Source organism: Otolemur garnettii, unplaced genomic scaffold, assembly GCF_000181295.1.
Source record: "Otolemur garnettii isolate 467f Iridium unplaced genomic scaffold, OtoGar3 scaffold00197, whole genome shotgun sequence".
Lineage (NCBI taxonomy): Eukaryota > Metazoa > Chordata > Mammalia > Primates > Galagidae > Otolemur > Otolemur garnettii.
This window is the reverse complement of record NW_003852592.1, coordinates 760,960-784,456: the sequence shown is the minus strand read 5'-3', so window position 1 is coordinate 784,456 and position 23,497 is coordinate 760,960. Positions and strand designations below refer to the sequence as shown.

The 23,497-nt window shown below is 51.5% G+C and overlaps 1 protein-coding gene across 2 annotated transcripts in view; it reads right to left on the bottom strand.

Moving 5' to 3' along the window:
- ANK1 (ankyrin 1) overlaps positions 1-23,497 on the bottom strand; it is a 194,496-nt gene that overhangs the window by 861 nt on the left and 170,138 nt on the right. The window contains exons 39-45 of one of the 2 annotated variants that reach the window (XM_012812235.1): positions 14,083-14,641; positions 11,001-11,220; positions 10,088-10,139; positions 6,918-6,925; positions 6,517-6,600; positions 4,979-5,044; positions 4,542-4,640 (exon numbers count right to left, since the gene is read on the bottom strand). In XM_012812235.1, the coding sequence (XP_012667689.1) occupies positions 4,542-4,640; positions 4,979-5,044; positions 6,517-6,600; positions 6,918-6,925; positions 10,088-10,139; positions 11,001-11,220; positions 14,083-14,641 (1,088 nt within the window). Of the gene's footprint in view, positions 1-4,541; positions 4,641-4,978; positions 5,045-6,516; positions 6,601-6,917; positions 6,926-7,350; positions 7,570-10,087; positions 10,140-11,000; positions 11,221-14,082; positions 14,642-23,497 lie in introns of those variants that run through there. The other variant, XM_012812236.2, reaches the window with a different exon arrangement.

Below are 23,497 nucleotides of genomic sequence, written 5' to 3'. Positions count from 1 at the left end.
GGGTTGCTTCAGCAAGCAGGGGCTGACGGCCCCCGGGGTGCAGAGTGACAGGAGCTTGTTAGGAGGCAGAGCCTTCCCACAGATGGAGCCCCCTCGGGCCCTGCAGGGGACAGGGGTGGGAGGGTTGCCAGAGGGGACCCAGGAGAATAGGACAGTCCAGTGGTTCTCCAGGGACAGGAGGGTGGCACTGGGTTCCTTGCCAAGGGCTGTTGTGTGGCTGGGAGACCAGGACTGCCGCTGCTGCCTGGCTTGGCAGAGCCATTCCCTGAGTGGGGGGGCTTCCGTGCTGACCCGTCTCCTCCACGCCGTGGCACATGCAATGCCCCACTCCCTGTCAAGGCCACCCTCCACTCTCCCCTGTGAGTTCCACCTGCCATCGGGGGGCACCGCCGCTCCACACTGGGAGCTGTCTTTCCTGCCACTGCCTTTTGTTTAGGGAGATCACAGAGTCCAGGGGTGACAGCATGAGCTCTGCAGACAAACTGCTGCGGTTCAAATCCTGGGCCACCTGACCTCAGTCAAGGACCTTACCTGCTCTGTGACTCAGTCTCCTCTGGTGTAAAGTAAGGGCAATAATCGCACCTCCTCACTGCTAGAAATGGTGTTTAAGAGAACCAGCAGACACATAAAGTGCATGTGGCAGGACCCGTTCGGAGAATGGGAACAAGGTCTGGCTCTCTGGAAATGCCACTGTCCCTGTGTATCTGCCCTTCTCTGCACCTGGACACTTCCTTGGCTGGATCATCAACACTCCCGGTACAGAGTGTGGGAGCAGCCTTGAGACATTCCCCGTAGTTCCCAGCCTTCCTCAAATAAGAGGCTATGCAGGGTTCGTGGGCTTGGGAAAGACAGGCCAAGGCCTCCCACGTACTTTGCTGCCCAGGCACCACATGCAGGAGCAAGTTCCTCCCTGAGCAGTCTGGGTGAGCTGAGACGCAGAGGCCCAGTGTTGGGGCAAGCAGGCTCCACCGGGGACTTTTGATCTTTACGGGGGTTCTTCCCTGGGTCCCCTCTGAGAAAGGGCTCACCCTTTAAAATGCTTACAAATGAGCCCCTTCAACTCTTGGTGGCTGTGCCCTGTGCTCAGTTCCCTGCCTGTGCTGCTATCCCTGTCCCCACCTGTGCCAGTGCTCACGGCTCTGTCCTCCCCCTAGGCAGCTCTGATGTGCGTGGAGGGCTGGGCAGAGAGAGTGGACCCAGCTCCACAGTGCACCTGCCGCCCCACCTCCTCCCATGGACATGCTGGGTTAATCTTGAAAATGATTTAAATAGTCCATCATCAGAGCAGATGCAAGTCTTCAATTGCAGTGTCTAAATGGAAAGCATCTCTTAAAAAGGAAAACAAAACAAAAAAGGGGGGACTTTTCTGTAGCTTTCCAGAACATGCCAGAAGGCAGAACTGGACAGACACAGAGGAGTGCTAAGAACAGGGTCCTGCCCGGACTCCTGGTGATGCGCAGGGCTACCGGGGGGGGGGGGGCTGCTCCAGCCCTCCCGGCCACCTCCCACACACTGTCCCTGGCAGCACTGACACCCTCAGACATGTACCTAAATGCTTGGACACAAAGCAAAACCCACCACCTGCTACTGTCTGCCCCAACCCGGCGTGTCTCCACTGAACAGCACCTTAAACGCCCAGGCCCCGGCCAGGCCACAGGTGCGAAGCCCTTCCCAACACCTAGTGACGGTTTGGTCTCAGAATGGGCAGCTCTGTCCACTAGGTCCTGCCCTTTGGGGGCGTTCCACATCTTTAAACAAGCTCAATCCCTCTTTCTTTTTAGTTTACCTTTTAGATATAAAGTCTACAACTGAGCCACATCCCGTCTAGGAGGTTTGGGAGGGAGAGCAGAGTCCTAATAACTCAATCTTCTGCATATGTCAAAATCAGTTGAGGAGTTTGCCTCAGAATCCTGAGTCCCAGAATTTTGACTCAGCAGGTCTGGGGCAGGGACCAGCAACGTATTTTAGCAAGGACAAAGCTGTGATGCAGGGAAGTGGCCAGTCCTTTGAGAAATGCCATGGGCCACCACCACCACCACCTTGGAAGGGAGGCAGTGGCCAGACTGCTCTTTTGTGGACAAGGAACCTGCGTCACAAACAAACGAGTGCCGGGGCACACGCCTTCCTGTTTACTCCGCCCCATCATCATGCTTATACTTTATCGGAGTATAGCACACACAGCAGGGACTGTTTCCATCCTCCCTGGAGGAGACGGAAGCTAAGGGCAGCTAACGACTGGTGTAAGGTCACCCCACGTAGGAAGAGGAGGCGGGCCTTGGATCTAGACCGCCTGGCTTCCCTCTCCCTCTCTGAAACAGCGATTCTCATTATCTGAGATATTATTGAGATATTATCTCAATATCTATTCATATTATTAATATGTTCTTATAAAATTGCTGTGAACACTGAATTAGCAAATATGGAACAGCTGCTTCTATGGGCATTGCAAGGTTGGGTTCCTTTGAGCCTCTGGTCACATTTTAATCAATGGATGAACATGTAACTTTGCTCTGTGTGCATTTCTGTTTAAAGACACTTATTGCATATATGTGGTTGATTCATTAACGGCGACCTCTCCACCACCGTGCAGCTTGTCTCTGAGTAGAGCTCACCTAACAGGAGTCCTCCCTCCCAGGGGGTAGCACAGCCGTCTCCCCTTGAAAGCAAATAGCATTCCAGCCCCGCCCTCAGGAGGCATTTTAACCAGCCAAGAAAAAAAAACGCCAACTAAAAACATGATGCAAAAATGTATGGCCCTAAACAGACCACAAGAAGGACAACAGGACCCTTGTTTACAGTCTCAGAGCTGCAGTCAGAAGGGAGAAGGCCACTACCTCATTCAACCTCCGCTGCGGATATGCCACTCAAAATTCTGCGTGCTCCTGAATGACGGTAAAAGCACGGTGATTGTAGGGTTTGGGGCAACAAATAAATTTCAGCAACAAAGATCAATTGTACGTGGTTTAGAGGGGGTGGGGTAAATATTTAACTAAATATTACAGCCCAGGGAGCCTTCAGCCCCTCACCTGTCTTCTCTGCAGCCCTTGTTCTGGCCGGGAGGTAGAAAGCTTTACACTTGCCCCCCTTGTCACTCCCTGCCAACCACACACTTCCTCTTGCCTTTTGTGGCAGAGGGCCCAGCACTGCGGTCAGGGCCCTAATCACCTGTGGGGGCTTCAGGCCCTTTGCAGATCATCTGCAGCAAATTAAAAAAAAAAAAAATTCCAAGTTCCCTCCTTCCCTTACTGCTTGGCTTCTAGGGTGCCTCTCCCACTCTGGAACATCAGCAGAAATGGAGCTAAACACTCAGATGTTAGTGACGCTGCAGCTGCTGCCGCTGCGGTGGAAGACGGGGCAGACAGAAGAACATTCCTTTCCTTTCCCTCTCTGATTTAAAAATTATTTGCACCTTTAGATTATTTCCAAGACCCAACTGTAGCCAATCACTGCCTTCTAAACCAGCAGCCTGTTGGGACCCCCTGGCAGCTCCAGGGTTAACGCTGTGACCTCTTTAAGCTGCTGAGGAGTCAGTCTAATTTTATCCTGCAACTGAATCCGCCAGTCCTCTTTTTGCCCAAGTGCTGAGATATATCAGGAAGGCCAGAGTCAGCACTTTGGGGGCTCGGGAGGCAGCGGCCCTGCTTTTTGCTGAATGCAGAAAGCCAGTGCTGACTCGCTGCCTGGCCCCGGGACGGCCCGGGCGGTGCTCCCTGCTCGCTCCTGCCCCGATGCACCCTGTACTGAGCTGCCCCGAGCTGGGCGCAATGGAGGGCCTCGGGGCAGCTCAGTACAGGATCCCTCAGGGAGGACAGGATCAGAGCTGGCCGCCGAAGCCCCTAGCACCATCACCACCACACAAGCCCCTGGAGATCCTCCCTTGAAGCATGGCACACCCTTGCTGCTGGCCACACGGCCCCATGCTCACACGCAGCATGCACTGTGGTCCTGGCCCAGCCCTGATGGTCCTCCCGATGTGCTGAGAGAATGCCATCCACCCCTTAGTCCCTCCCTGAGGAGGGAGAATTTAGGTGTGGGCTGGGCTGGCTCTTGGACCTGGAGTCCCACTGTGCTCCAGCCCAGCCCAGCCCTCAGTCTCTGCTCTCTGGGCGCTTAGTGGGAACATATTGGCTGGACAGACTCCTCCATCCTCTTCAGGGCAAGGGCCCTGTCCCCTTGCCTCTAGATTGCCACTGCTTGGGTTCTGGGGTAACATCACTGTGTGGATTTACAGAGTACACTGGCTCATCAGAAAGCATTTTTTCAAGAATTTTTTCGAACATTTTGTTCTCCCTGATGAGCAGAGGTTAGTGACTATGGTCTTGACCAGGAAGTCAGAGCTCAGATGCAGTCAGGAGGTTGGGAAGGGAGAGTCTAAGTCCCAGGAGCACACAACAGGCTGTCCATCCTATAGCATGCAGGGAGCAGGTGGAAGGGGCCAGCCGAGACAGTGAGAGCTTCTCCCCCAGGGACCAGGCCATGCAGAAGGTATGAGAAGGACCACATTACCTCCCGAGAGGCTATTCCCAGGAGAGAGGCGTGGGTCACTGCTTCCCCCTTTTTAGGCTGGCCCGCTTCACTATCTGAGCCCCCTTCCTGCCCTCTATCAGGTCCGGCTGTAGGCTGCCCCCTCTCAGCTCCACCTGGAGACAGCAGCAGAGACAGACGCAGGACCAGTCACAGAGGCAAACAGACAGAATCAAAGATCACACAGGAACAGACCAAGAGGAGTGCAGGAAGGGTGGTGGGAACGCTGTCCACCAGGGAGGAAGGGAGGCTTGAGGGAAAGAGAGTCTGAAAAGAAGGTGAGTGGGGGTGCCAGGCAGATGGAGCCCCGAGGGGGGTTGGGCAGAGCCAGACAGCAGTGGAGGTGCTGGGGCCACAGGGGAGCGAGGCCATTCAGTACCTTGTCATGTCTCATAAAGTAATCAACATCGGCCTCCAGCTCTCTGGGATTCTCCGGGGGGCCCTGCACAATCACCTCCTCATGCTCCAGGCCATCACCAGCACCGGACGGCTCTATCTGCCGGACAACCTTGCGAATGGTCTAGAAGAGAGCGGGCAGGGGCAGCTGGTCAGGCCATCATCAGAGCTTGAAGAGAGCAAGACCCAGGAATGGGCTCGGCACCTGTGGCTCAGGTGGCTAAGGTGCCAGCCATATACACCTAAGGTGGCAGGTTCGAATCCAGCCCAGGCCCACCAATTAACAATGACGGCTGCAACCAAAAAAAAAAAAAAATAGCCAGGCATCGTGGCAGGCGCCTGTGGTCCCAGCTACTTGGGAGGCGGAGGCAGGAGACTCGCTTAAGCCCAGGAGTTGGAGGTTGCTGTGAGTTGTGATGCCACAGCACTCTACCCAGGGGGACAGCTTGAGGATCTGTCTCAAAAAAAAAAAAAAAAAAAGACCCAGGAATGAGGCCCAGGGAATGGCAGCTTTGTCCCAGGGGCCCTGCCTTGAAGGGTTATAGAGAGGGCCCTTGCGGCAAGACCCTAGAGGGGCTGGAATCTGGGGAAAGTTCTTGGCAGGTTTCATTGATGACCTGAGTGTGACCTCCATCTGGGCTCCTCAGCATGGCCTCTGCCTCTGGGTCCTGGGGAAGCTTGTGCCATCTTCCCATTCTCCTTCTAGGAGCCTGGGCAGAGGGCACGTCTTTCCATCTATGGTAACTTGGTTCAGTTCACCCATTCTCTTATTCAGTACTCATCCAAACATCCAGAAAGACCCGTGGCTGCTGAACTTGGCCATTGCCCTCCAAAATGAAGACTTTTTGAGACTCATACTCACTCTGTCTCCCTGACTAGAGTGCTGTGGTGTCACAGCTTACAGCAACCTCAAACTCGGGCTCAAGCAATTAATTCTCTTGCCTCAGCCTCCCGAGTAGCTGGGACTACAGGTGTCCTCCACGATGCCTGGCTATTTTTTCTATTTTTAGTAGAGATGGGTTCTTGCCCTTGTCCAGACTGGTCTCAATCTCCTGAGCTGAAGTGATCCTCCTGCGTGGCCTCCCAGAGTGTTGGGATTACAAGCCTCAGCCAAATATTCAAACAATCCTTCCCTTTGCACCCACCACGTGGGCACAGGAGGGGAAAACGTGAGAAAGACACGGTCCCTGCCGGCAGCTCACAGTGCGGGAGGAGGACAGACCCGTGGGGCTCACCTGTGTGGGGTGGGTGGTGCCCTAGCCTGTTTCAGGCCTCCCTTGCTCCTTCTCCCCACTGCCCATGGCTAGCTTGGTGCCTGGTACTTGAATCATTATCTCAGTGAATGCCCACATCCTTTCTATTCAAGGAGGTTCTGGTAGGTTGGGACCATCATAGTGGTAGGACCTATTCAGGGCGACTCAGACAAGGCACCATGTCTGGACAGCCATGATCAAAAACCCCTGAGCTGTCCATGCTGACTAGTGAAGGCCTTACCCCACGCTTGGGGTGTCAGCCAGAAGCTGGGGTTGAGCTCTGCCGCCTTTTAGCTGCTGGTCCACCTGCCCCCCACCAGCTCAGGGGGACCCCCTCACCCACCTTCTTGGTGACGATGTTGCCCTGCTCATCCGTGAACTGTTCCTCTGTCACCTGCTCCTCTGGAATATTCTGAAGCTCATTCCCCTGGAATTAGAGAAAGGGAGAGCTCTCATGATGGGGAAGTGAGCACTGGGAGGAGAGACTGGGGGGAGGAGGGAGGAGGAGATAGACCAGCGGCAGCCGCAATGGCCTCGTTCCAGGAAGCCCCTCACAGGAGCTGCAGCCCCCTCTGTGCTCCAGCCCCTCAAAGAAGCTGCAGCCCCTCACAGAAGCTGCAGCCCCCTCGGAGCTCCAGTACCTCACAAGAGTTCCAGCCCCCTTGGAGCTCCAGCCCCTCACAAGAGCTCCAGCCCCCCTTGGAGCTCCAGCCCCTCATGGGAGCTCCAGCCCCTCACAGGAACTCCAACCTCTCTCTGTGCAGTGGCCAAGCCAGGGCCTCCTGGAATGTGAGCAATGCCCCAGGGCCCTGGGGCCCTGGAGGATGGATGGCCCAGAGCTCCCCAGGGCTTAGCGTAGTGGAGCCTCAGGAGATCACCTGGGGACGGCAAAATGGGGGCCACGCTACAAATTTGACAGGTGGCCCTGAGAGGCAAAGGGAGGCACGACTGTTTTATATTTTTAAGGCAACACACAGCTTAGAAGGTCCTTCCACGGACAGCATTACCTGGAGTGTGGCCTGCCCATAATCCCAAAGCCAGCGGGTGGCAGTAGCAGAGCCACACCAAGTGGGCACCGCACGGCTCTGGCTCCCAGGATGGAGCCTCCCAGCCCTCTCCTCCCAGCACTTCCCCAGCTGTCTCCGTGCAGGGTAGTGTCCCCTCGGCGCTGCGTCACCTTCAGGAAGACCCGCCGCCGGACCACCCTGCTGGAGACGGTCTCCTCGTCGGCGCTCAGGCCCTCGCCCTCCCCCAGCTCCTTGTCCAGCTCCTGGTGCAGCTGCTTCAGCACGAAGCGCAGGGAGCCCCTGACGATGTGCATCACATTCTGACAGCTGACCAGGAAGAAGCCCAGCAGCACCAGGCTGACCAGGAGCTGTGTGACGAACGTCCACATCCTCACGGCCCGCTCACTGGCCTGGCCCTCCGAGGACCAGGGGAGCCAGAGGCCTGGCCGAGGTGGGAGCACAGCCTCTCATTCTGCTCCCGGGCTCCTGAGTCCCCTGGGGACGCCACCCGTGCCCTCGCTCGCCCCCTGGTTTGTTCTCTCAGTCTCTCACTTTCTTGTCCTGGGTAGGACACTGAATGTGCCCTCTCTGGAATGGCCTGTTTGGCTGGCACAACCTGGCCTGAGTGTTCTTCCTGCTGGGCAGCCCAGGCCCTGCCCTCCTGCCTGGGTGACATCAGGCGTCTATAATTTTAGCTCCCAAAGCAGCTGCCAGAGCTGTCAGAATGAGCTAGAAGGCAGCCGGCAGCTGCCCGCCTCAGAGTCCCCGTGGAGGGACACCCATTGCTGCCCTGCCCCACCCAGAGAGCTGGAAGGAGGCTGTACTTCTCACCTTTCCTGTCTGCCTGCCTATTCCCATGGGAACTACAAAGAGTTCTGCCCAGGGAGAGTTTCTTGTTCAAGGATCTTCTGGGAATGTGGCTACTTGGCTGTCTCCCTGGGTGGCTACGGTAGGGACCACAAGGGGTCCCTGGCACCGCCTGGATGAGACCAGCTAATACCCTGGATAATTACGGGTTTGGTTAAAAAAGAGCCCCAAGGGCAAGAGATTGGCAGGCACAGCCTGAGGGTGGGGAGAGGGGCCACCAAGCCCGATGTGTAACTCCCAGCAGCCTCTCAGGTCTCTTTCTTTACCGGCCTCAGCAACTCTCAGCTTCAGTGTGTAACTAGCATGTCTATTTAAGGCTGTCCTTCACGCTCCTGCCATGCTCGGCCATCTGCACCCATGGAGCAGGAGCCACGCGTATCAAACTGACAATTACAAATCCCATCTGCAGAGGCAGCCATGTGGCCACAGCTGGGAGGAATTTCACTTTGGGGATCAGGCTCTTCTCTGAGCCACAGAGAGAACAGAGATCTGGGACACAGCAAACTGACCCTGCAGGGGCTAGGGGAAGCTGGGTGCCTGCTCTAAACCTCAGTTTCCCACTAAAGGGCTCTCTGTACCCCTTCTTAAGACTGCTGTGAAAATCACAAATACTGCGGACCCCTGAACAGGAATGGCCTCCACGCCCTCGTAGAGCACCGTCCTGAGTGCACTTTGCCCTGAGCACAATCCCACCCGTGCTGGTCCCACCATTTTCCCATTTTACACAAAGGAAACAGGGGTGCAGCATCTTGCCTAAGAGGAAGAGTAAGTAAATGAAAGGGTCAGACTCCAAACTCCGACCACTCCACAAAACGGCCTCATTTCAACAAGCCCTGGAAAATGAGAGCCCTCAGCACACACAGAGGGCCGGTCACAGGGAGGCGTCTGAGTTTGGCCTCAGTCAAGAAGAGCCCAACTTCAATCTTCCCCCAGGCCCCTAGGGGAATCAGCAGGGTTATAGCCATTTATACATGGGTCATTACAAAAGTTTTGAGATACACAAAAATCAAGAAACATAAAATCCACCTGGACAGAGATAAGTGAAGCCCTCCCAGCGATACCAATCAGCGGAGCAAGTTGAACCGCGCACAGGTGACCCAGAAAGGACACTGTCGCCAGTGATTCTCGGAAGTGAACTAATAAACCATTACAGTCTGTGTTAAAACTTTGGTTGTGACCCATGTACAATTATCATCGCAATGACAGTCATTTCAAGCCCCAAATTACAAGTGCCTTCTACCTCCCCAGCACTGTTTCCAGAGATCTAATGGAAATACTAAGAAATGAGTGTTTTGCAAACATCACCTTCACCGGGCTTCAGGGGCATTCCCAGGGCCTGTCAGATGACCACTGACAACAGCTCGTCCAGCCCAGCCAGCCAAGGCGGGGTCTCCATTTCACTCTACACGTGAGAATCAGTGAGCTGGACGCTCCTGGCCCTGACACAGATTTGCTGCAGGGCCCTGGCGACAGCCCTTGCCTCCTCAGGGCCTCAGTTCCTCACGGACAGTGGAGGGTTGGACTGTGGGATCTAGATCTGATCTCCCTGTGAGGGCGGCCCCGCTCGCTGCCTCTGTGTCCCACTTTCCCCTCACGGTGTCTGAGTGTGGAGGGGCAGTGGCTCCTTTCTCTTTCCCCAGGGGTCCTAGAGAAGGTCCCCAGGGTTCCTGAGGGCCTGATGGAACAAATGCACGGGGTGGTCTGCAGTGGGGCACACACACACTGAGCGTTCTAGATGAGGCCTTGCTGAATCTCCTCCAGCCAGGAGCCCGGGGCGTCTCCAGAGCCAGCCAAGTCCTGGCATCCTCAGAACTATCTGCCAGGGCTGAGGATCAAAGGGAAGGACAGGAGCAAGAGCCACTCCTGGGCCAGGAATGGAGAAGAGGAAGACACGAAAGAGGTGCAGATCCATCAAAAATACCTGTGCATGGCACAGCAGCACGAGCTTCGTAAGAACACAAATCAATAAGATGCCTTGGGCTTGCTTTAAAATAATAGCGGGGGGCCGGACGTGGTGGCTCACGCCTGTAATCCCAGCACCCTGGGAGACCAGGGCAGGTGGACTGCCTGAACTCACAGGTTCGAGACCAGCCTGAGCCAGAGAGAGACCTCGTCTCCAAAAATAGCCGGGCGTTGTAGTGGGCGCCTGTAGTCCCAGCTACTTGGGAGGCTGAGGCAAGAGAATTGTTTGAGCCCAAGAGTTTGAGGTTGCTGTGAGCTATGATGCCACAGCATTCTACAGAGGGTGACAAAGTGAGATTGTCTCCAAAAGTAAATAAATAAATAAAAAAGAAAAAAATGAAAGATAATATTGAGGGGGACAGACGAAGCCAGCTTGGCTGTGAAGGTAACACGAGATCTGGCAAGGGACAAAACAGATGTGAAGATGCAGAGGAAGCCCAGAGAGAGAGCTGGAGGGTGGCTGGGAAGTCAGGGTGGGCAGAGGGTTCTCTCCATCCCGTCACCTCCTGTTCCTCCTTGACCCTCGCCCAGATGTCACCAGAGTCACAGGATTCTGGAGCCGGATGAATTGCGGTGACACTCCAAATACTCTCTCCTGGTTACCACTGAGGAAGCTGAGGTGCCAAGGACAGAGGGCTCCAACAGGCCCCAGAGGGCCAGAGTCAGCCCAGCACCCGGTTCTCAGTTCTAAGCCCTTCCGAAAACATGATGAACAAAGAAAACAAAACCTGTGGTTTTGGAGTCGGCCAGACCTAACTCAGAGCCCACAGTGAATACTGTGGCCTGGGACAAGTTGTTCGACCCTTCTGAGGGCGGCTGTGACCAGGGAGTCCAGCTGCCCAGTGGCTGTCAGGAGGGATGACAGGGAGTGGGAGGTGGGAAGGTGGACTGCGCCCTGAGACCCTGACTACTTCTAGGGAAGGGGACACACACTCAGCTCAGGGCGTGAGCTCAGGAGAGGCTGCCCTGGTCCCACTCTCACCTGTGCCACCCAGGGGCTCTGGGCCCAAGGTTGCTCGGCCTGCACTGGTTCGCCACTGGACACCAGGACCTCTTCATATTGCCAGGACCCGCTGGGCTCCAGCCCCTGGGAGTTGGGGACGGTCCTCTGGAGTGAGTGTGGGCCTCGCGAGGCCTCCTCTTGCCAGGAACCTTGTGCGGTGTCTTGCAGATATGAGACAATGGAGCCTCGCTCATCCCAGTCCTGCAATCTGGGGCCCAGGGGCAGGGAGAGAGAAAAGACACCCAGTCACCTTTCAGCCTCTTCCCCCACCCAGAGCCCTGGCTGGTCTGGGAAACACCCTGTACTGCCCCCAGAGGCAGGACAGTGTGGGCACATTACCCTGCTCAGGCCCTGTCCCTGCCATCTAGATAGAGGGGAACTCAGGTCCCTGCCCCTGTGGGGAAATTGCCACCCTTGGGCTGGAGCCCAGGTGGCTCAAGTACTGGAGTCCCCACCCTCTTCCCACATGATCAGGCTCGGCTGCCTGCTGCCCCTCCAGACCACAGTTTCCCCCTCCACCCCCTCTGCCAGGTGCTCACTCTCCCTCGACATGTGTGCTCCCTGAGGCCTGGTGCCCACTTTCTCCCTGCACACATGCTCCCGGGCTCCTGGAACCTCACACTGGGCTCCCCCCCAAACTTCTCAGTGTCCTGCTTGTTCTCCCTGAGCTCCCCAACTTCCAGATGGCAGTGCCTCAGAGCTCAGACCTCTAGCCATCTTCACCCCCTTTCTGAGTGAGCTCCTCCGGGCTGTAGACCCACATCCACGTCTCCACCTGACCTATAGGCGTGTGTGCCCCAGAGCCTCCCATGCTGGGCCTCTCGCTGGCACCCACAGGCTGGTGTGGGCGAGCCATACCCCACACCGCCCTAGACCTGCTTGCCGAGTCCTCCCACTGCAGTCCCTGCACCTCCACCCCACACTGGGGTCCGGTCCCAGGGCCCTGCTGCTCCCCTCCCAACACTCGCTCCGCACTGCAGTTGCTAGCAACGCCTTTTGGCCCAGCTCTCAAAATATACCCTGAGCACACCTGACTCTCACTGCTGCTGAGCCCGTCCTGGCCACCCTCACAGGCTCCTGCCTCTCTGCCTCTGCCAGGAGCCATGATGCTCGAGGCAGCTGCCGGCTCACAGGGCTGCCCTGCTCAGGCCCTCAAGGGCTCCCTCCTCACCTGCCCTGCCAAAGCTGAGGTCTCTTCAGAACCTCAAGGTCTGGCTCATCAGGCCCCACACCCTTCCTGCCTCACTGCCCTTGCCCCCTCTGCCCCGGGCTCCTATCTGCCGCTGTCCTTCCCAAATGCCAGGCATACTCCCCTCACACCTCTGCATGGGTTGGGCCTGCCTTCTGCCGGATGCTCCCCTCAGAGTCTCACCCTCACCCTTCAATCCTTTATGTCACTCAAAGCCCACTTGCTCAGGCCTCCCTGACCCGGACTCCAGCCGCCCCTTCTCTCCACCCACTCTCCACCTCCTGCGCTTCCTTTTCCAGCCCTTCTTGTGTTGAGCATTATTTCGACACCCCCTCCCTTTATTACTCCATCTGCTTCCTGTGGGTCTCCCCCTAGGACGCACGCTGCTTGTAGGTAGAGACGTCTGTCTGTCTGTTCAATGCCATACCCCTGGCACTGCCAGGATTTTTCACAGGGGCCTGGCACATCATAGGTGCTACATAAATGCTGAGTAAATGAAATGCGTCTGTCTGCCTTGGAAGGCTGACGGAGGCCACAGAGCCAGGCATGATATAACTGGACCTAGAAGCCAGGCCTCTGGCTCCCATCTGTGGGGCCAGCACACAGCAAGCCCTCAGGAAATGCTTGCTGAAGGGCGGGCTGTCACAGAGAGGTGGTCTCTCTTTCGGGAAGGCACATATTTCACCTTGATTAGTTTGTCCAATCCTCCCCATGAATCCAAAGATTTGTATAGGAAACAAAATGGATTCTATGCTGTCTCATCTTTAACCCAGGCCCCCCCTGCCTGGGACTTGGAGTGGGCCTGAGGGGCACTGCTGAGCATGGGGGAGGAGGAAACGGGAGCAGCTGTCCTGGGGCCTGGACGACTCAGTAGATGCCCATAACCTCTTGGGGGCATGTGAAGGTCTCCTTGCGTTAGGGAAAGCTTAGGAGGCAGGAAGAACAGGGGCAGGGGAGCCCTGTCTCTGTTTCATGTGGAGCCTGGGGCGGCAAAGGGAGCCCCATCAGAGCCTGGGGCGGCAAAGGGAGCCCCATCAGAGCCTGGGGTGGCAAAGGGAGCCCCATCAGAGCCTAGGGCAGCAAAAGGAGCCACATCAGAGCCTGGGGCGGCAAAAGGAGCCCCATCAGAGCCTAGCAGGGCAAAGGGAGCCCCATCACTTTTTGGCTAGTCTTTCTCTGCACCAGCAAGGGTCTGGCTCAGCTAGGGGCTGCCCCTGCACTCAGCAGGTGTCCATGGCACGGCTGCATGCTGAGAGCTTAAAGGCAGGCCAGCCCTGGCCCACAGACTCCTACAATCCAAGAAGGGTGTGCTGTGGGACTGTGCCCTCCCAGCAAGGGACACTGGCAAGGGGAACACCCTCTGTTTAACAGCTGAAAGCTCTGCCCCACCCTCCACCCCCCAGATAAGCCCATTAGGCTGCTGCCTTCAACAGGGATAAGGAGGAATGGCACCGTGATCAGCCCTGTCACATGCAGGCTGGGTGACTACATGCAAATAGCTTCTCTGGGTCCCGGTGCCTCTAGGTTTCCAAATATGGTTTCCAGCAGAGAGCACACAGTGGTGGTGGGGGGCAGGGCCCCCAGCTCCAACAGCTCTTCAGGGCAAAGGCTTCCCCAAGTCTTGTGTCCTCTCTCCTAAGTGGCTGCCTCATGTCTCACACCCCTTGGTGTTGCTTCTGTTGGCCATACCCAGGAGCCCTTTGTAGATGGCAGCGGCACACCTGTCTGTGGTGGCTTCTGAGGCAAGCTGGTGCCACACCGAGTGACATAGGGCCAGGTGGCATCAGCAGCCCAGAATTCCCTACGGACTCACCACCAGGCACAACCTTACCCAGGAGCCCGGAAGATGAGAGGGACCTGCCCCTGCAGCCACGCCCTTACCTGTCCTGGGTCCTGTCCACCACCCGACTCATGGGGGGCGAGTCTGTGATTCGGGCTTTCACCCTCTGCTGGCCTGAAACAAGAGACACTTCATTCTCTGAGTCCTGCCCTGCACCTGGAGGGTCATCCTGCCTCTCATAGCCTGGCAGCTTCTCTTCTGACCTCTGACCTTCCTCCTGGTCAAGCAAATCGATAAGGCCATTTGTGGCATCTGAGTCCACTGTGTCGTCCTCCACGAGGTCCAGAGAGCCCAGCTCGGGCCCCCGCGGATCCTCCGAGAGCGCCCCCTCCAACTTCCACTCGTGGCCCGTGGCGTCAGAGTCCTCGGCCTTGCTGCACTCCAGAGAGGAGTCCTCAGCAGTGACCAGGGAGGGCGTGAGGCCCGCGGCCCACACCTGCATGTCAGTCATCTCCAGCATGGCGTCATGCTCCGTGGCTGCCAAGGGAATGGCATCTATGACGGCCACCTCGTTCCAGTACTGGTCTGCACGCAGTGGAGAGGGGGGCGCATAGTGCAGCGAGGCAGGGGACAGCAGCTCGTCCTGCAGCGAGGAGTAACCTGGATGGGCAGACAGAGGGCGACATGCTCCAGAAGCGACCCTTGTCACACACACGTGCAGGCCCACACACGCGCACACAGGCTCGGCCATGGAGGGGCATGCACATTCAGGGCGGGGAGAGGGGGCTTTCCAAGCTCAGGGTCCAACGCTCAGGCCTTGTGGCTGCTGCCCGGGGCAAGAGAAGCAAGGCTCTGAGTTGGACTGGGTGGGACAGTCAGGGCGTGAAGGCTGAGAAGTGGGGCTTCTTCACTGTGCAGCAAAGAGAAGAGAAGGGGCCTTCCCCATCCAGCCCAGAGCACCAGATGGGGAGGGCTTCACCCTGGAGCGTGCGCTGCAATCTGTGTTTGGCCCCAGGAAAGCCCTTCTCCTCCATAGCCAGGCAGAAATCGATGTTGCTCTTTCATTGCTCAAAACGTTACTTTAGCACAGTCCTTAGGGTCTCAGTTCAGAATGTGCCTTAAAGGGAGGGAACAGCCCGTCCCGTTCAGACCCAGGGCACATGGCCAGGCTGCTATTGAGGGTCTAACAGGTCACACTGAATACCAACAGAGCTCAGTGTGGTGGCCAGATGGGAAACGGGCTCTGGTTGGCCTTGATAGGACTTTTCCTCAAGTTGCCTACTGGGTGTGGAAAGGCTAAGGATCGAAGGTGTCACACGTGAGGGTTCTAAGGGTTCAAAGGGGCAAGGTCAGAGGGCGCCATGAGGCACCAGATGCATCTGCCCCAAACCCTATACCGGCAGGCCCTGAACAGCTCACCCAGCCACACCCTGGAAGGGTCGTGCTATCTGGCGTGGGCCCCCAGTGCCTGGCCTGCAGCCACCCTGGCCCATGCATATGCTGCTCCCTGCTGATGGGCTCGGACAGGAGTCTCCAGTAGTGTCTGGCTGGCTTGGCACTGGCTCCCTGCTGTCGAGAAGACGCTGGGAGCCTGAGTGGCATGTATACACATGTGCGGGTTTGAGTGTGTGGGAGGGTGTCAGCACCCCACTAGGGGCTTGTTGGTCCTCCTCCAGCTGGAGGTCCTTTCTCCAGACCTCTGGGTGCCCTTCGGGGCAAGTGCCCATCTTTGGGCAGGACAAAGGATTATATGCCTGGCATGTGTCGTCCCAGGGAGGTATCTTCCTGACTGACCACCGCAAGTCTATGTGGTTCCAGGTCCCCAAATTAGGGAATGAGGACGGGACCCCGAGGTGGGGCAGGTGTGGCCGGGGCAGGGCTGTGCAGTGACCAGAGGAAACCCCTTCCAGCTCTGGCCAAACTAGGAGTGGGGAGGGGAAAGCAGGAGAAATGAGCAGGCTGCATCTCTACATGCTGCGTGAGGCAGTGACCCCGGGGATCGGCCAACAGGGACAACAGCCTTCAGACCCCTCACAGAAATCTGTCCAGACTGGTGCAAGCAGTGCATTTTACGATCAAGCAATGTTGTCTTTCTTATTGTTCTTGCAAGCATTCTACACGATCTACGCCATTTACTGGGCACATATTAGGTACAAAATATATCCGAGGAGCTTTGTTTGTCTTAACAATCCTACAAGAAAAATAATAACATTCCTGCTCTATAGATTAGGGAAATAGGGGTTCAGCAACATGCCTAAGCTATTAAATCCGGTCTTTTCCCTAGATTTTGCCATTAATTTCTCTTTAAACGGGGTTGTTGAGGAATAGCTGGCATATAACAAATGCATGTGTAATATTTAAAGTATTTGTAATTTGGTAAGTTCTGACGCATGTGGACACCATGATGACCATAATGAAGAGAGAGGACAGTGATCACCCCAGAAAGGCCTGCATCCTTGTCACATCCCCTCCCCCTCCCCACTCACCCCAACTCATCCCCTGGCAACCACTGACATGCCTTCTGTCACCAGACACAAGTTTGCATTTCCTAGAATTTTCTATAATTTTGGCTCAGTGCACAGATCTCAATGGTTAGGGTGCCAGTCACGTGCACCAGGGCTGGTGGGTTCGGACCCAGCCAGGGCCTGCTAAACAACAATGAAAATAACAAAAAAACAGTCAGGCGTTGTGGCAGGTGCCTGTAGTCCCAGGTACTTGGGAGGCTGAGGCAAGAGAATAGCTTAAGCCCAAGAGTTTGAGGTTGCTGTGAGCTGTGACGCCACAGCACTCTACCAAGGGTGACATAGTGAGACTCTGTTTCAAAAATAATAAAAATAATAATTTTATATACAGTATGGACTCCATTTTGCAGGGCAGGGGGCCTAGCTTTTTTTGCTTAACCTCAGGTGAGTTTTGTCTACGCTGATCCATCTATTGATAATTCATCCATTAATGTTGTGCCATATGCCATGGGGCAGGCGCTCCACCTACCTACCCTCTCATGGACACCTGGGTGGCTTCCAGGCTTGGGTTCGTCTGTATGGCTGTATGCTTTCTTTTCTCTTGGGTAAATACCTGGGGGAATGCCTGGGTCACGTGGTAGGTCTATGTTTAACTTCCTAAGAAACGACCCATGTGTTTCCCAAGTGGCTGCACTGTTCGCATTCCCACCACAGTGCAGCAGAGTCCAGTCCCTCGTGTCACGTGGCACAGCCAGCATTTTAAGCGCAGCCATTCTCACAGGTGCAGTGGTCTTGCAAACTCCACTGTATTCCCTAAATGACTGAGTTGTCGAGCACTATTTTCATGAGCTCATTTCACATCCATGTATTTTCTAAGTCTCTGCTCAAATCTCGTCTCTTCTAAAAACTGGGTTTTCTTGAATTTTGCAAGTTCTTAATATACTCTTAATATACTCTACATCAGACGATCATTTGTCAGTATTTCCCCCAGTCTGTAGCTTTTCGTTTTGATAACAACGTATTTTGAAGAGAAGACCTTGACCTCGTTCACCACAGTGACCAGTTCTTTTAGGGATCACACTTTTGGTGTCATATCTAAGAAATCGTTGCCTTCCCAGGGTCTCTAGTGCTTTTTCTTATGTTTTCTTCTAGGTGTTTTAAAGTTTTAGGTTTTTACATTTAATCTATGATCCACTTTGTGATAATTTTTATAGATGATGCAAAGTATGAACTTGCAAAGTTCAAGTTCATTTGAGCTTAGATTTTTCTTTTGTATATATGTTCATGAAGAATATCGCTCTGTGGTTTTTTTTCTTGCTCCTCCTCTTCTTTCAATATCAGGACAATGTTGGCTTCATTGAATTAGTTGGGAAGTAGTAAATCCTTTCCAATCTTCTAAATGAGTTATTTTTTCCTTAAGTGTTTAGCAGAATTTACCAGCGAAGCCATCTGGGTTTAGAGTTTTCTTCGTGGGGAATGTTTTAAACTATACCTTTAGTATCTTTCTTTTCCATAGGTCTTTTTAGGTTATCATTTTCTTCCTAAGCAAGCTTTAATAGTGTGTATCTTTCAAGGAATCTGTTCATTTCATCTCTGTATTCAAATTAATTAGCACAAAACAGTCATAATATCCTTACATTATCCTTTCACTGCCTCTAGAATCTGTAATGATGAGCTTGGAGATTTTTTTGTCTTCTTTTTTCTTTTGAGATCAGTCTGGATGGAAGTTTATCAATTTCATTGATCTTTTCAAAGCACTGGCTTTAGGTTCCATTGATTTTTTCCTAGTGCTTTTCTGCTCTCAATTTCATTGATTTCCACTCTGGGCTTCACTGTCTCCCTTCTTTTACTTCACCTTGGGCTTAGTTTGCTCTTCTTTATCTAATTTCTTAAGGTGGAAGCGAAACCCTTGATTTGAGAACTTTGTTCTTCTCTAATGCAGTTAGTGCCTTAAATTTTCCCCCTCAGAGCTTTTTCAGTGATACCCCACAATTTTTCTTATCTTGTGTTTTTACTTTTATCCAATTCAAAGTATTTTCTGATTTCCCTTTCTGCCTTACTCTTTGACACATAGGCTGTTTAGAAGTAAATGATTTAGTTTCTAAATATTTGGGATTTTCCAGATATCATTATTTTATTACCTTCTAATTTAATTGCATTGTAGTCCAAGAATATATTTTGTATGACTTAAATTCTTTTAGATTTATTGATGATGGTTATAGGTTATAGGTTATTGGTACTTGTATTTGTTTTGACTGGTTATTAGCTATAGCTCTTTAAGTGATTGCTTTAGAGTTTACAGTACACATACTTAAGCAATCACAGTCTCCCTGGAAGTGACGTTATATCACTCGCCATCAGTATGAGACCTTTATGACAATGTACTAACATTTTCCCTCCTCACTTTCATGATGGTGATGTCATACATTTTACTTTTATGTGTTATAAATCCAACATGACATTGCTACTATTTTTGTTTAAATTGTTATCTTTTAGAGTTGTGGCCCCCAACCTCCAGGCTGTAGAGTGGTACCAGGCCATGGCCTGTTAAGAACTGGACTGCAATGCAGGAGGTGAGTGGTGGTCAAGTGAAGCTTCATGGGTATTGATAGCCACTCCCCATCACTCACATCACTGCCTGAGCGGCAACATTAGATTCTCATAGGAGCGTGAACCTAGCTGTCAAACGTGTGGATGAGGGGTCTAGGTCATGCTCCTTATGAGACCCTAATGTCCCTCCCCCAAAATCCAAGGAGAAATTGTCTTCCATGAAACTGGTCCCTGGTGTCAAAAAGGTTTGGGACCTACATTTTTCTGCATAGTAAGCATTTTTTATTTTTTATTTTTTGTTTTTTAAGAAACAGGGTCTTGGTCTGTCACTCAGGTTGGAGTGTAGTGGTTCAATCATAGCTCACTGTAACCTTGAACTCCAGAGCTCCAACAATCCTCCTGCCTCAGCCTCCTGGGACTACAGGTGTGCTCCACCACACCTAGCTATTTTTTTTGTTATCTTATTTTATTTATCAAATCACAGCTGTGTATATATTTTTTATTTTTTGTAGAGACAGGGTCTCATTACGTTGCCCAGGCTTGTCTTGAACTCCCGGCCTCAAGAATCCTCCTACCTAGGGATCCTCTGCTGAAATTACAGACATGAGCCACTGTACCCCACCCAGTGAGCATAGTTGGCACTGTCTATTTCTTCATGTGGATCCATATTTCTGTGCGGTATCATTTCTCTTAGGCCTGAGGACTAAAAAAACATGATTCATAACATGGCGATCAATAAATTGCTTGCTTATGGTGATGAAGTCTTTCATCTTTTGTATATCTGGAGAAGTTCTTACTTTGCCTTTATCTCTGAAAGTTGTTTTCACTGAGTATAGAAGTATAGGTAATTTCCTCCCATTTCCTGATAATGAGATAGGTTATTTTAGACATGTTGCTTCTTCCTTCTTTGAAGATGTTTCCCCACCGTCTTCTGGCTTATTTTGTTTCCAATAAGAAATGTGGTGGTGACCGTATCTGTTCTCTTGTACGTGACATATCTCTTTATCTCTGGCTGCTTTTGAGCCTTTCTCTTTACTGTGGTAAAGACTTTGACCAGTGTGCTCACCACATGTCCAAGTGTAGGTGCCCACATGCTCCCCGTGCATGGAGTCCATCAAATTTGCTGGATCTATGTATTTTATGATTTTCATCAAATGTGGAAAAATTTTGGCCATGTTTTTTTTCTCCTTTTTTTTTTTTTTTTTTTTTTAATGAAAACAGAGTTTCACTCTGGTGCTCTGAGTAGACTGCCATGGCATTATGAGCCATAGCAACCTCAAGCTCTTGGGCTCAAGCGATCTTCTTGCCTCAGTTTCTACTTTTAGTAGAGACAGGGTCTCGCTCTGGCTCAGGCTGGTCTTAAACTCGTGAGCCCAAGCAATCCACCTGGCTCGATCTCCCAGAGTGCTGGGACTGTAGATATGAGCCACTGGCTTGGCCTCTTTCTTTTTTTTTCTTTTAAAACTTATCCATAAATGTTTATTGCAGTTTTATTCATAGTATCTCAAAACTTGAAATACCCTAAATATCCATCAACAGGTTAATGGTTAAACAAACTGTGGCATATCTCAGCAATAAGCAGGAATGAAAATTTTCAAAAACATTATGCTGAACAAAAGAAACCAGATGCAAAGTAGAAAATACTACATCATTCTGTTTATACAAAATTCTTTTAAATATTAATCTAAAATATATTCATGAAAAATAGATCAGTGTTTGCCAGGGGTTGGAGAAGATGATGGAGATTTCTTGTCACTGTGGGGATGCTTATGTCTTCTGTCAAATATTATAAATCTGTGCTCTCAAAACGGGGGATTTTATTGTATGTGAGTTATGTCTAATGAAAGCTGAAAATAAAACATCAGAATTAACATTTAAGATATTTCTTTCCATCGACCACATCCTAGGATACAACCAAACCTCAGCAAAATTAAAAGGATAGAAATTATACCTTGTCTCTTCTCAGACCACAAGGCAATGAAGGTGGAACTCAACTCCAACAAAAACGTTCATCCTCACACAGACTTGGGAATTAAGCAACCTGATGCTGAATGATAGTTGGGTTCAGGAAGCAATAAAGAGGAAACTGTTAATTTCCTCAAACATAACAACAATGAAGACATAAGTTACCCAAATCTGTGTGTTACAGCCATAAGACACAGGCAGTCATTAGAGGGATATTTACCACATTAGATGCCTGGAAAACAGAGTGCATCAACAAACTCGTGAATGAGCCATCTTATGGAATTGGAAAAAGAACACTCTAATCCCAAACCCAGCAGAAGAAAAGAAATAACCAAAATTTAATCATAGATTAATGAAACTGAAAACAAAAGAATCATTCAGAAAATTAATGAAACACAAAGTTGGTTTTTTGAAAAAATAAACAAAATTGACTGAAACTGGACACGTACCTCTTACCACTTACAAAAATTGATTCAAGATGGATAAAAGATTTAATCTAAGGCATGAAACAATTAAAATCCTTGAAGAAAGCATGGGAAAAACATTTGAAGATATAGGCCTGGGGAAAGATTTTATGAAGAAGACTCCTGTGGCAATTTCAATGATAACAAAAATAAACAAATGGGACTTAATTAAACTGAAAAGCTTCTGTATAGCTAAGGAAACAACAACCAAAGCAAACAGACAACCTTCAGAATGGGAAAAGATGTTTGCATATTATGAATACATATTATGTCCAGTGAATATTGGACAAAAGCTTAATAACTAAGATCTATAAAGAACTCAAAATAATCAACAAAAAAGACCCAATAATCCCACATATCACTGAGCAAGAGACATGAATAGAACCTTCTCTAAAGAAGACAGACAAATGGCTAACAAACATGTGAAAAAATGCTCATTGTCCCTAATCATCAGAGAAATGCAAATCAAAACCGCTCTGAGATATTATCTAACCCCAGCGAGAATGGCCCACATGGCAAAGTCTCAAAGCTGTGGATGTGGAGAGAGGGGAACACTTTTACTCTGCTGGTGAGACTGAAAGTAATACAACTTTTCTGGAAGGAAGTATGGAGAATCCTCAAAGAACTCAAATTAGACCTCCCATTTGCTCCTGCAGTCCCATTACTGGGCATCTACCCAGAAGAAAAAAATCCTTTTATCATAAGGACATTTGCACTAGGCTGTTTACTGCAGCTCAACTTATAACCACCAAAATGTAGAAATGGCCTAAATGCCCACCAACCCGGGAATGGATTAACAAGCTGTGGTATAGGTACACCACGGGATACTAGTCGGCCATTAAACGAAATGGAGACTTTACATCTTTTGTATTAACCTGGATGGAGGTGGAACACATTCTTCTTAGTAAAGCATCATGGAGAAGCAAAAATCCAATGTACTCAATTCTAACATGAAGGCAGTAGATGAGCTAATACAAGGGAGGTTGGCAGGGGAATGAGCAAGTGGGGAGAGGGGAGGAGGGAGAGGGATGGGGGATCACGGTGTGTGGTGCATGTCTTGGGGGCTGGACACAATTATAAGAGGGACTTTATCTAACAAATGCAATCGGTGTAACCTAATGCTTTGTACCCTCAATGAATCCCGAGCAGTAAATAAAAAAAAATTTCTTCCCTGTAAATTTTAGCACCCTGGGGCAAGACACCAGCCTCCTGACCACCTCTCCCTCCACCGTAACCCTGCGAGAATCACAATTCCATGCAAACCTCTCTGTTCCCCCTTTCATCTCTGCGTATGTATCAGGCCTCTGGTGAGAGAATCTTTGTCCTGGTCTTTTGATTACGTTTTGAAAGCGTGGAATAACTTTAAAGATCTTTGCGTCGCGTAGTGGTGGGGAATGTCATTATAAAAATTAATCTCAGGCTATGTGCGTTTTCGGGTCAGGTGGCCCAGTTAGAAGGCTCTGTTGGAGCCACAGCAACGTGACAAACGGCTGCAGGATGTCACCCTCTTGCTGCTTCCCGGGCTCTCTGGTTGCCGTGGTCTTGGTTTTATGGACACGCTTCTGTTTCACAGCCTACGGCATGAACACTTGTGTTTCCGAGTCGACGGTGCCTCTTCTCCCCTGCTACCTCTCCATCCACTCTCCTGGGACAATCACATCCAGTCCTTGACCATCTTTTTTCTTCAAATACTTTCCTAGCCTCTTCTCTGCTGGGAACTCTTATTTCTAAGGCCCCTGAAATTGCCTTAAAGCTCAATGATGCTTTGAAATCTTTTCTTTTCGAACTGTGTTGCATTCTGGAGAGTTTCTATTGCTACGTTGTCAAGTTCACTGATCTTTTCTCCCACAATTCTAACATCTAATCCCATCCAATGTATTTTTTTTTTTTTTTTTTGGCTGGGGCCAGGTTTGAACCCACCACCTCTGGCATATGGGGCTGGCGCCCTACTTCTTTGAGCCACAGGTGCCGCCCATCCAATGTGTTTTTTTTGTCTTACGTATTCTAGTTTCATCTGTGGAAGATCAGCTTGGGTCTTTTAAAAGTATCTTCCATGTCTCCACTTAACTTTCTGA